At 41.8% G+C, this 12,964-nt stretch overlaps 1 protein-coding gene across 1 annotated transcript in view; it reads right to left on the bottom strand.

Annotated features, from left to right (window-relative positions):
- Window positions 1-11,671, bottom strand: part of cacna1eb (calcium channel, voltage-dependent, R type, alpha 1E subunit b) — a 54,073-nt gene extending 42,402 nt beyond the window's left edge. The window contains exons 1-3 of the mRNA XM_070919695.1: window positions 11,253-11,671; window positions 5,022-5,285; window positions 510-615 (exon numbers count right to left, since the gene is read on the bottom strand). Coding sequence (XP_070775796.1) covers window positions 510-615; window positions 5,022-5,285; window positions 11,253-11,671 — 789 coding nt within the window. The remainder of the gene's footprint in view (window positions 1-509; window positions 616-5,021; window positions 5,286-11,252) is intronic.
- Window positions 11,672-12,964: the final 1,293 nt, after the last annotated feature.

Raw genomic sequence — 12,964 nt, 5'->3', positions numbered from 1 at the left:
GAGTTAGTATATATAGTATATAAAGCATTTTAATGTTAAGTTGGAGCTAATTTTAAAAGCATATATTGTTGAGTATTTAATCTATAACAAATTCTATAAACTGATCATATGTTTTACATATAAAATCTTAATCTCAACAGTAGTAGCTACTAACTCGCTGAAGTACAGTTCTGGAGTAAATATATTTAGTTACTTTCCACCACTAAAGGCACATTTGTATATGGCATCTGTCCTCATGTTTTCAAAACCTAGCAACATAGTGACAGTATAAGCTTTCTTATTTTGGTATTCCACCACCTTCTTGAAATCCAGGGTTCTGAGCAGATCACTACATGCTAACAGCAAACTTTGCACCCTTGACTGAAAGTGATTACTGCAGTTTAAGGCACAAAAACAACTGGATCTTCTCATGAACTCTCTGTCAGTCTGGTTTGTTTTGCGTCTCACAAAAAGCTCGCTCACAACCTCGTCTCTGTGTTGAGGATGTGAAAACAAGATTTTGTCCTCACCAGTCTCTTTGCCATGGGGGTCTTGTCCTCTCCAGGGAGGTGCTGCTCCAAGGCCAGGACAACACAGTTGGCGGTGATGGTGGCCAGGATCATGTACTCAAAGGGTGTAAAGGCCGCAAAGTTAAGAAAAGTACTTTTATCACGACACAAGGACAAAACTAACACATAAAAACAAACAAGTGATGCTTAGCGAACATGGAAAAAGCAAGAGAAAGGGACATGACAATATACTGTACATCATTACACAAACAGGTCCTATTTTACGATACAAAAAAATCACCATATTGTGAGTTGAACAAGCTTAAAATGTTCAATACATTAACAGCAGTGACTCGTACTCTTATTCTGTATCCATATATACAGTATTTTGTTTTAAATACCACAAATATTTCAAAGTACACGTGTGTGTGGTTCAGTGGAAAGGAAAAAAAAAACATGGATGGATGATTAAATGACAGATGAATTATGGCAAGGTTCATATTCTCTGGTACTGGAAGCAATCTGTTAGAGAGATTGCAGTATCCATGGCAACACACTTTTAAAAGTGCTTTTCATGAAGAGAAAAAAGAGCAGGTTAGGGAGGGAGAGAGAGAGGGAGAGAGAGAGAGAGCTCTGTGAAGTCACCTTGGCCTGACAGGTTTAACCACACAACCTACAGCAAACAGTTCTCATGGCTGCTTTTCACTGCGTACAGCTGACTCCAGACTACAGTATGTCGATCCTAGTGTTCTTGTAGGACAAAACTCACATCTTCAACGTGTTTGCTACCAAAGAAAAGCAGCCAAGGTTTCAGGTTGAAATGTTTCATTGACCAGAAAAGTTGTGAAAATCTCTGTATTAAAAACAGGAGCGAATAAATATTCAACTACAGTTTAACCATAAAAATAACAGACGCTACAGTTGCAAGTGTTTTTATGACTGTATAAATGATGTAATGCTGCAACAATTAGAACAACAACAACAGAACATTTATCATAAACAGGTTTGATAATCTCCTTATTGTTTGAGTCATTTTTCAGGGGAAAAAAACATTCCTGTTTCTTGTTTCTCTGTGCTTCAGATCACTGTAGGTCCGACAAAACAAACTGACAAAACAAAACAAAAGTAATTCAAAAACTACCACTATCCCTAATAAGGTGCAACATCTGCTGAGAACTTGTAGAAACACTGTAAGAGCCTGTGGTGAAGTTGAATTTGAAACATTCTCACGTGTGGTCTGAATTTGATGTTTCATGATGAATGTGCAAATAAATAATAAACAAATGTAACGAGAGCAGCATTCTTGCAATAAAACATTTTAGGTTAGTCGATTAATCAATTAGCAGATTGACCGAAAAATAATCAACAACTATTTTGGCAGTGGATTAATCATTTAAGCTATTTTTCAAGCAAAAATGCCAAATATTACCAAGCTCCAGCTTCTCGGTTGTGATGATTTGCTGCTTTCTTTGTCTCATGTGATAACAAGCTGAATATTTTGGGGTTTTGAAGTGTTAGTCGGACAAAACAGGCATTTTGATGAACTCACCTTGGGCTTTTGGGAAATTGTAATGGGGCTTTTTCACTATTTCTCTGACATTTTATAGACCAAATAATAAATCAATTAAAAACAACAACCTGCAGATTAATCTTCAATGAAAATATCAATTATCTGCAGCCTTAAATCTCAAGCACAATTGTATTTTCCAAATTCAAAACATAAGCGTCTGAATGTTTCCTGTAGGCCTTTAAAACTCACATTATTTCTCGAGGCTTTTGCATCATTTAAATAATTTCTCAAGAATGATATCTATCTTCTCACCGCTGGAACATCTGTATGAGTGTGTACATGCATGGGCCCCTCGGGGTGCAGCGTGTGCATATGTGTGACCCAGCATGCACTGCGTGTGACTATATGTGCCCCAACACTTTGTATGTGCTTGTGACTTTCAGTCCCTCGGAGTTCCCATGAGGCAGCTGCTTCTTGTTATTAATTTTCCTGCCTTGAGAGAAATGGGGTCATTGACTCACAGAGGAGTGCTGAGATGGGGGCCTCTGGGACCCATACTGACTCACATTGACAAGTCCACATTGTTGCCATTGAAAGCAGTTGAAAATAGCTAAAGTGGGAAACACTTAATAAATCTCGCCCACTCTGTCACTACCTGTTACCATGCGTACCAGAGACTATGCATGTTTTAGACCATTTAGGACAAGACACATACAGTTAACCATTTGGCACACAATGCTGTTATTTTAACATATTTTTCTGACCTTCCAAGCAGCCGTTGACTTATATTTGAGTACAGTAAGAAAATCAATTTACTCGCTCTTGGAACATGGAATAGAATGTGAGGGTGGGTTTATCTGGGCTCTATTTTGCCTTTTCCTCTAAATTTGTTTAACACACACAATCTAACACATCGTTTGGTTCAAAATGATGTAAAACTGCAACAACTGAATCAGCGTAGAGCTGCAACTGATTATTGGCTAATCTGCCAATTACCTTCTCGATTAATACATTCATCATCTGGTCTATAAAATGTGCTTAAAAGGAGAAAAAAAACCTCAAACACAATTTCCTGAGCCCCAAGTCTGCAACTTCAAATTGCTTGTTTTATCTGACCAACAGTCCAAGACCCACTGATCGACTATTTGCATCTGTATGTGAAGTAAGCTGCATAATGAAAATATATATTGAAACTGACTTTTTAAACTCTTCTGAGATGTGCAAATTACCAAAGTCAACGTCAAGTCTACATTTATTTTGTCAAAGTTACATTAAGAATGTAACTTTGACAGTAATTAATGGGGTGTGATGTATTACATAACTAAACAGAGCTTTAGGAGGTCTTCGTGTTGTATACAAATGAATGGAAATTAATGGCTGTCTGGAAGTCTAAAACTGTACAGCTTACATTTAAAAATGGTCAGCAGTGATGTAAAGTATACACCAGGGCGACAACTAACAACTATTTTCAAATAATTAAAATATCAGACTCCAAGGTGACATCTTCAAATATCATGTTTTGTCTGAACCAACGGTCCAAAACCAAAAGATATTCAGTTTACAATGATATAAAACAAAGAAAAGCACATTGGAGAAGCTGCAAACAGAGAATTTGGGACTTTTTTCTTCTTAAAAATGACTCAAAGCGATGAATCGATTATCAAAATAGACTTATTGTTGCAGCTCTAGTACGCACAATTTGTTAGTATAACTTGCAGGAACAGTGGTCCTTTAACTTAACTCTATGGTGCACAGATGTTGGTCTATATTGGGCAATAGAGGTCCCAGCGAGAAATGTTATGCTGTAACACTCAACAATCAAAGAAATACCATCGCTATGAATGCATATGAATCTGTTTTTCACTTGCGAGCTCAGAACTTGGACGCTAGGTGCAAAAAAATCTGGGTCTCGCCCAGTCAATACTGTGACATGTGCTGCTTTTTACAGCCCACGATCCACCACAGTACTACCGGCCAGCTCTCTCCCACATACCTCTGCCTCGGTGTTACCAACAGTCACATTACCGGGCTGCCAGTGGCCAGCTAGTCTTGACCACTAGCCCCACTCCCACACACCACACAGAGCCTGCGGTTAGGTAACAGTGGGAGACTGGCACACTGCACTGATGGGGGTGTAAGACAGGAGGTGCAGTGGGTAGATATGGCAACTGAGTGATGTTATTGAACTGATTATGCTTTTAAAATGTCTAAATATGTACACGATTTATCAGGAAATCACATCAAGCATTATTAAGGTGAATTAAGATAATGTAAGTGAACATGGAGAAGTAGCACTAATGGATTCTTATGTTTATCCTGTAACTGTACATATAAATTGCCTGAACTCTATGTTCACACTACATTACTTTGCAGCAGTTGCTGGAAAACTATAACTTCCCTGCTCATCTTTGTTAGATCTGCAGCAGTTCAGGGAGAAAGAAACTGTTGGCCGACGCTACAGCAGGAAGCGGAGAAACGCTGCCTGGTTTGAACTGACACCTACTCATGGCCAGGTTCATATTCCAATGAGCACTAAGGCAGCAGAGATGTGCCTACATGCCACCCCCACAGCGAGCAGAGCTGCCTCTAATGATCACCACATGCTAACTTTCTGTCTTCTGCCAGCACCGCAGCACATGGAGCCCCGCAGATGAATAAAATCAGGGCAAGTTACAGAATTATGAGACGGTTACATTCAGCTGTGCAGAGGAATTAATTAGAGAGCTCATTTTCAATCCGGTGATTTAACTAGCAGCTCCATGTATGTGAAGGAGCATGGGAAGTCATCACAACACACTGACAGCACTGACACTGCACTTTAAGCTGCACTTTAGATTGAACTTTTGTGGCTTTTTAGACATTCAGGAGTGGATGGGAGTTTTCATGCTGCAGCTGCTCACATGCTGCCTGTAGCTGTTCATGGTGCTGAACTGACAACAACCTACCATGCGCTCCCTCTATGACACAATGGAAGAAAAGCAGAGACAACTTTAAACATAGCTGGTGTTTCTATGGAAGGATATGGCCATTCAATGATTCGCCTTGCGTATTTCCTAATGATGTTGTCCTCTGCGAATATGAAGAGCGACCTGTTGACGGTGAGGCAGTTCTGCCGGTGGGGGACGGGGTTGTACAGAGCCATGGTCCGGGCCCGCTGCGCCTTGGCTTGTTTCATGGAAGCCGTCAGCCCCGCCGCCGCCGCGTCCTGTCCGTCCCCGCCGCGCTCCAAGTCCCCATCGCCGGAGTCCACCGTGCTGGGAGCGGACTCGTCTCCGAACCGAGCCATTCTACAAAGAGATGAGGAGACCGCCGGCTTAGAGTGTTTTACTACAGGACGACTTCTAGTAAAAGGAAAAAAATGTGAAGTGGAGCTAAACGAGAAAAAAAAAGGATCCACCTTCAATCCACTGACAGCTGTTCGAGCGCCAAGAATCCCCAAAAGTTGCAGATTCCTATCACTCCATATCCACACGAGGGGGGGGAATGATTATATCATTCAGCTGGATTATATTTCAAGGAAAAAAACATCCATTTACTTAATGACGATTCAGGTGCACGAGCTGCAAAACCTCAGCATCTCTGTTATCCCATCTGTTTAACAGCGCGGTGCCATCAGCTCTGAACAACTTTTAATGTGTGCGCGTCTCTAAAACTCAGGCAGCAGGAGGGAGGGAAAAAAAAAGATCCACCGAGTTTATACCCTTTCTATCAAACATCCAAGCTCGTTTTGATCTGACAAACCGGCGGCTGCTGCGTGATCAGAAACTACTCTGCGCTCATTAGATGGAGAGATCCGAGGGAAGTCTTCGCAAACTTTACGCATCCTCTCGACTTGACAAAAAGGAAGATCTCGTGTGAAAGGAAGCCCGTTTAACGCCCCTAAACCAGATTCTTTTGTTAAAAACAAAACTGCACACGAAGTTGTTCTCTAATCTGGTCGAAAATGTAGCAACAGAGCCGCCTGAATCGCGAGATCAGACGTATCTTACAATCTTATCACCTGCTGGAAAATGATCACGCAGCCAGGAGCGCATAAGCACCGGCAGCCCCCTCCCACAGAAACATTTCATGATGGCGATTTCAAAATCCATCTGAATGAAAGCTGGTGGAGAGGAGGGACATATATTTTGTTACCATAGCAATTAGAGTTTGCTGAGGATGAACAAAAACATTGTCCTGAAAAAAAAAGGAAAAAGAGGCCTATATACAGTCAGCTGTGTGGGTACGTGGTTTAAAAACAATTATGTAAAGATGTTAGTGGGTGCAGTGGCAAGAGGAAGAGGTGTGAAAATACATTTAACACTAATAGTAGGAGCAGAGACAATGCACAGGGAAAAAAAAGGCAACAAGTGTGTGGATAGGGCAAGCAAGTAAAAGAAAGAAGAAATGACCTAAAGGTGATTTATAGCAGCTTGACTCATTTCTCCCCCCATTTAAACGCTTTCACCATTTGATAGTCAGACGGCATTGTCGTATTTTCATTAATGGAGACAGACTTGTACTATTAAAACATTTAAAAACTAGGCCATTGTGCTAATATTGGAGTAAAAGTCAGGAGTAAAAATAGAGCATGAAATAGATCTTAGGGCTGCTCCCTTTTTGAGGGAGAAGAGAAGAAAGCAGGGTCTTTTTCGCACTCAGTGCCACAAGTGAGACCTCATTAGGCAACTGGGCTCTCTCGCTCCATCTGCTGCTCTCCTCCCTTCCCCACTGTTTCCTGAAGATGACCACTTCAGCCCCCACAGACATGATATTATTCAGTCGTGGCTTGTTTCATGCCCCCACCAAAAGCTGCCGTTTAAAATATATGCAATTAAAAATCAACCACACTGTCAGTCCACTTGAGATCCTGACACAGAAAATATCACTGAGTGACAGACAGACAGGTACCACAGAGTGCAGACGGGCAAGCGAGTGAGGGCTCAGATTTGGGGGGGTGGGGGCGAAAAGCAAGCCAAGAGAGAGTGACAAATTTATGCTTGGCAAACAAGTCGAGATCTGGGGGAGAAGGCAAAAGAGGAAAAAAAAACATTGATTTAACAGGATCTATGAATAAGTCCCCAACTGAGCTCCAAAAACCCATGACTCCGTTACCTCCTCTTTCTAATCTGCATGAAGCCGACGGGCGTGTCGCTTCATGCAAAGCAGGGGAGCAACAAAAGGCGACGCTGACCCATTGAGAGCAGAATGTAAAAACAGTAGGATGACGATGATTAGTGATATGTGCGGTTTGCAAATATCTGCACAGTATATTAACATTATCTCCGCGTTTTACTTAAAACTTAGTTACATAAGCCCTCATTACCCCAAAAAAAAAAAATCTACTTGTATGTTGCCCAACAAAAATATTTGTCCATCTCTACAAACAGTACATATCTCTCTCTATCTCTGCGTCTCTGGCGCTCTCTTTGCTGTTGTTTCCATAGCGACATAGCTCTCTTGAATTCCTGCTCCGTTCTTTTCATTTCTGCCAACAAAAGCCATGTTGCACAATAGAGCAACCTCTTCCTACAGAAATCTGTTTCTCCCAATCACACACACACACACACACACACACACACACACACCTCCCCTCCATCAAGGTCACTGGACATCTTCATGAAGCTGACAGACCGCCGTCACTACGCTGATGCTCCATTGTACTGTATAGACGACCAGATGTAGTCTGCTTTAACAGTGTTTGGCTTTTGTTCTGCTCTTGCTCACAGCCTACTCAAAGGCTTCTAAATATAGCTGTGTAAACTGTTAGCGGGGGAAAAAAAGACGAAAAGCTCATATCTATTTGCTTGGGGCCTAACCAAACTTTGAATAAGATAAACTTAAAAGAAATAGTCTGTCTTAGCTGATTGACGGACAGCTAGGTCTTGTCTACAGGATATGAAATGTGCTTTATGAAAAACAGAAGAAAAAAAAACCCCACAGTAGCTTGCAGTGCATTTTTATGTCCATAGTCCAGCAAAAAACAACATCTTTATAAATACCGTACAGGGGAAGACAGATGAAGCGAGGCTGCAGGTGACACGCACTGTGAGTTAAACGTTAATGGGCGTACTTTGTGCCAGAACTCTGAAGAGCATTTATATAATTGCAGACAGGCTTTCATCCAACATTGACTGGAGTGGTTTTAGCATTTTATTTTTCTCTCTGTTCCCTAGCAACAGACATCCTCTAGTACTGAGTTATGTCAGTTTGATTCGACCAATAACTGCCGCTCATATCATCGCAGATTGGCGTGACACAGTGCCAGTTTACCTTGAAGCATATCAACATCATGGCTGTGGTTTCAGAGTCTTCAACACCGAGAGAAAAAAATAATAAAAGCTCAAAATGTTGCAAATTCAAACCTGGAAAAGTTTTCTGTTGTGAGGGGGGGGGGGTTTCTCACTCTCAAAAGTCATATTATGCAGAAATTCAATGTCACTTTGTCACGTTGATTTTGATCTTTTTCTCAAATGTTTACAGTTTTATAAAATATCTTTCATATTTCAGTTGTGCAGGAAAAGTCAACAATATCAAAACTCTACTGCCTAGCTCTAAAGACATCATATGCTGCTTCCCTGCTGCTCCTCTACTTCGATTCCCTAGCATCCCCTAATGGACAAGTAACCACAATACATGTACAGTAGTGCCCTGAAATCAATGTTCAGCTGCTATTTTTCAGTCCCTCAGGCTCAGGCAGTCAACATTTACAGGTTGAAAATTAGAAAATAAGACTAAAAAATGGACTTAAGTCGCGTGTTTGTGTGTTTGTACGTGAGAGAAAAAGATGGAAAGCCAGAGAGAGAATGACAATTCACCAGTAAAGTGGATGTGGAGTGGGTGGTGGAGGTATAGTAGAGCAAAGAGAAATCAGAGGATGGAGGAGGAGGAGGAGGAGGAGGGAGGGGGCTTGTTGGTGGGTTGGGGGTTACGCTGATGGAGTACCACTCCACATTCGAGTGGTGGGAAGCAGATAATCAGAGCAATGTGGCTCCAGAGTTCAAAAGATCATGAGCAAGCACCCTCAGCTCCGCCATTAATAACGCTATCCAGTATCTGATTACAGTAAACCGCAGCCAACAATGTTCCACAAGAAACTTCAAATGATGAGCAGCAGGAACTGATTTGGTGATTCATTGGTGGAACTACAACAATGCTAGAAACAAAAGCATCTGCATATGTATTGCTACTATGCAGCACCCTTTGAAATGAGCACTTTGTAACTAAGCAACAAAACAACAATAATATGTTTTACAATGTATACAGTGATGGTTAAGCATTTGAACCCTTGAACCCCCTGTGTTTTCAGTATTGTGGAGTTTTTGACCACTAGTAGCACAATGGATCAATGTTTTTAAGTGTGAGTCCCCATTTGTTAGTATCTCATTTACGTGCACAAGGATGCACACGCGTGATGTGATGCACCAACAAATGCAAGACTGCTAGCAAGCAAACATGGATGTAAACAATGCAGGTTTCAAATTCTTCCAAAATCCAGCTCTGCAGATGTTTTATGTGGAAGGAGATGCATTCAAAATGTTTATTAGGCCTCAAAGGACACAATTCTACAGTTTATCTTTACATTTTCCCCTTAAAGATTCTACGCATGTTTTGACCACTAGTGTCCCCCTAGTGGTCAAAACGACTCCAAGCCTGGCATACTATCGGTTTATTATTTGTTATGGTTAACCTGTTAGCAAGCAAACTGCGACTTACACATCCAGTAGACACAAAGCAACATGAGCATCCCAGTGGACCTGACTAACGTAAACCTCTCTCGATATTTAGCTCGAGTTTAATTAAGCTCCTGAGAAAAATATCTGTGGGTGTACATGTATAGGTTGCTAGACGCTCAACCTTCATCACTAGCCACTAGGTTACTTCAGATTTGAGCCATTTCATGATGGCTACTAGTTCAGGTTTTTGCCTTTCATGTGATAATTGTTTACATTCAATTCCACTCAAGTCAGGATTCCTACGGCATTTGATGAGAGTCAACAGAACAGTGTGCGGACCTGAGAGTTGACTCTTTTACATCATATGGTGTAATTAGATTCATGTTAATCTAAAAGAAATTCAGATTTAAACCTGCATTAATGTATTTATTTCTGGCCACTTGGGGGCAGTGTGGGCAAACGGTTGCTAATATACATTTTCAGCGGACATGGAGTATCATAAGCATTAATTTTCTGGTCACTTAAAGAATGTCAGTCCAATATTCACTTTCTCATGAGCTCTGATTTGGCCTCCACCAACTCCTGACGGAAATATTTAGCTCTTTTTATTTTATTTTATCACAACCTGGTTGAAACCAAGGTTGATGAGAGCTATAAGAGTGAGTCAAAACAGGAAAGTTGTGGGCCATAAAACCAAAACAATGAGCTGAAAGATGCTAAAATGCTCCATAGAGCTGAAGGCCAGAAGATACAAGCGACACCTTTCACCTCATATACTGTTTGTTTTCTAATCTAATTGTTACATTGTTGAAGCTACAGTATGTCACATGTCTACAGGTCCTCCTCACAACAGACAGTTTGAAACATCATGGCAGGAAAAGAACAGGAGTTAATTAATAACATTAACGAAGGCTAGATGGGCCCCTTCCCATCATTAATGTTATTAATTACACCCGTGCTTTTCCTGTCTGCCATGAAAAAGGTTTATTGGCTGAAATATTGACATCAAAGATCCCATTTTTTATCGTATGACACCGTCACTACTTAATTCTGCATCCTTTTGCATCATTTTCTTCACAATCTCACGATCTCACTTATATAGCGCTTTTCAACCGTCACCGTTCCCAAAGCGCTTTACAGCTAAGTCTCATTCACCCATTCACTCACACATTCACACACCAATGGCGACCGAGCTGCAATGCAAGGTGCTGGTCTCCATCGGGAGCAACTTAGGGTTCAGTGTCTTGCTCAAGGACACTTCGACATGACGGGGGCAGACGGGGCTCTAACCAGCTTTACCTCCCGTGCGACAGTGCTAACCACTGCGCCACCATGCCGCCCCTTCAGCATAACATATTTTATATCTTTATAAGCCTTGGGAACTTGTTCAACATTTAAAATGCAGTTCTGTGGCTTAACTGTATGTTTGTTATGATGGACCCACCAAAGAGGTTCAATAGGTTGAGAAGTTATACTGCATATACAACAGTACGTGTATTCTTTTACACCAGCACTTTCATCCTCCTCCATGGAGATTTATCATCTTTACACATACAATTTAAGAGCAATCATTTGCCTCTGAATCTCTTTTATACTTACTCCCACTCCTTCCTGCGGGCCTGCGGCGTGCTCTGGATTTTGTGAGCCTGGTGAGCCATAATGATGTCCTTCTGCTCCACGAGTCCCCCCCGCCGCCGCAGCATGCCGTGCGGGCTCAGAGACCCTGAACCCTGATCGGACGAGCCCTCTTCCAGACCACACGACACATCAAAGCTGGCAGCTCGAGGGGGCAGCCCCAGACACTCAGGGACGGCATGAGGGACCTGCAGGGAGCAGGAGCGGGCTCCTTGTGCCAGGCCATGACGGGCAGCAGCGGGGCTTGGCTTCCTCCAGGCCTCAGGCTCGGGGAGGGACAGGGAGGACCGGATGTGCATCTCTCCACCTGGACCACAGCTGGATGGAGAGTGGAGGTTGGGTGTGAGGGAGCGGGAGAGGGACTGGTCTGAACTGGTGAGCATCTCTACAGAGCGCGGTGGCTAGCGGTTTCACCATAATGCTACAAACAAAATAAAGGGTAGAGAGGCAGAACATTTATGAGTGAAAGGTGGTTAAACACATTCATGAAACACTGCTTGGAAAACATTTCACATCCTGCTTGTCCCCTCTCCTTGTTAGCCACGATAGCAGCATGGCTCTAGGGACCGCAATGCCAGGCAGTTGGTTAGTGCACCATTGGATGGATATTCATGGTCCCCAGAGGATGAATCCTAGGTCACAGTTATAAACACATCCAGTGGAATATTTCAACATCTACTGGATGAATTGGCGTAAAATTTGGTACAGACATTCATGGCTTCCAGACATTGTAACCTAATGACTTTGGTGATCACATGACTTTTCCTCTAGCGCCACCAGGAGGTTGTGGTTTTGAGTGAAACATCTCAACAACAACTACTGGATGGATTGCCATGAAATACGGTACACACATTCGTATCCCCTTCAGAATGAATTATAATAACTTTGTTGATCTCTTCACTTTTCATCTAGCACCATCATCAGGTCAAAACAAATTTGTAGAATACCTGCAAAGTAATGACCCATCCCATCAGCCTAGTTTGCCACAGCACTTTGTGTTTAGTGCTACTTAGCAAATGTTAGCATGCCAACAGGTTTAACTGAGATGGTGAACATGGTAAACATTTTGCCTGCTTAACATCAGCATGTTCGTATTGTCATTATGAGTATGTTTGCACTTTGACATTAGCATTTAGCTCAAACCACTGCTGTATCTCAGAACAGCCTCAGAGAACCACTAGCATGGCTAGCAAGGTTTTCTCTATAAAGCAAACTACCATGGGGTCAAATTTCCACTTGACTTGTTCTATTGATATTTAAAAGCTGAGCAATTTAAATGTTGAGCCAAATAGGCTACCAGGCAGTCTCATATAGCTAGAGCAAGGTTAACCTTTCTGAATGTCTCACATTTTTATTAATACTGTTAGAATCTAAATGTATTGAAGGATGGTTATTGAATATGAGAAACATGTAGTAGATAAACTGACAGTTCATGGAACATAAACTGTGTTTTCCCACTAAACAGTGCAGCTTAAAGTCAGAATGAATGTCACCATTTAACTGTGCTTTTTCTAAATGATCACCTCAGCTGGTGAGATCTTTGATGGATGAACAAAAGCTCTGAACCAGCAGCTATCCAGAAATAGTATGAGTAATCATACTGGTGAGCAGAATAAGACTTTGCACACAAAGTGAGTCTCATAAAAGCAACGAAGACACGTTCAGAGAGGTGAGGT

The sequence above is a fragment of the Enoplosus armatus genome, chromosome 14 (assembly GCF_043641665.1).
Source record: "Enoplosus armatus isolate fEnoArm2 chromosome 14, fEnoArm2.hap1, whole genome shotgun sequence".
NCBI classification, from domain to species: domain Eukaryota; kingdom Metazoa; phylum Chordata; class Actinopteri; order Centrarchiformes; family Enoplosidae; genus Enoplosus; species Enoplosus armatus.
The sequence above is the reverse complement of the archived record's forward strand: the minus strand, read 5'-3'. Positions and strand labels throughout refer to the sequence as shown.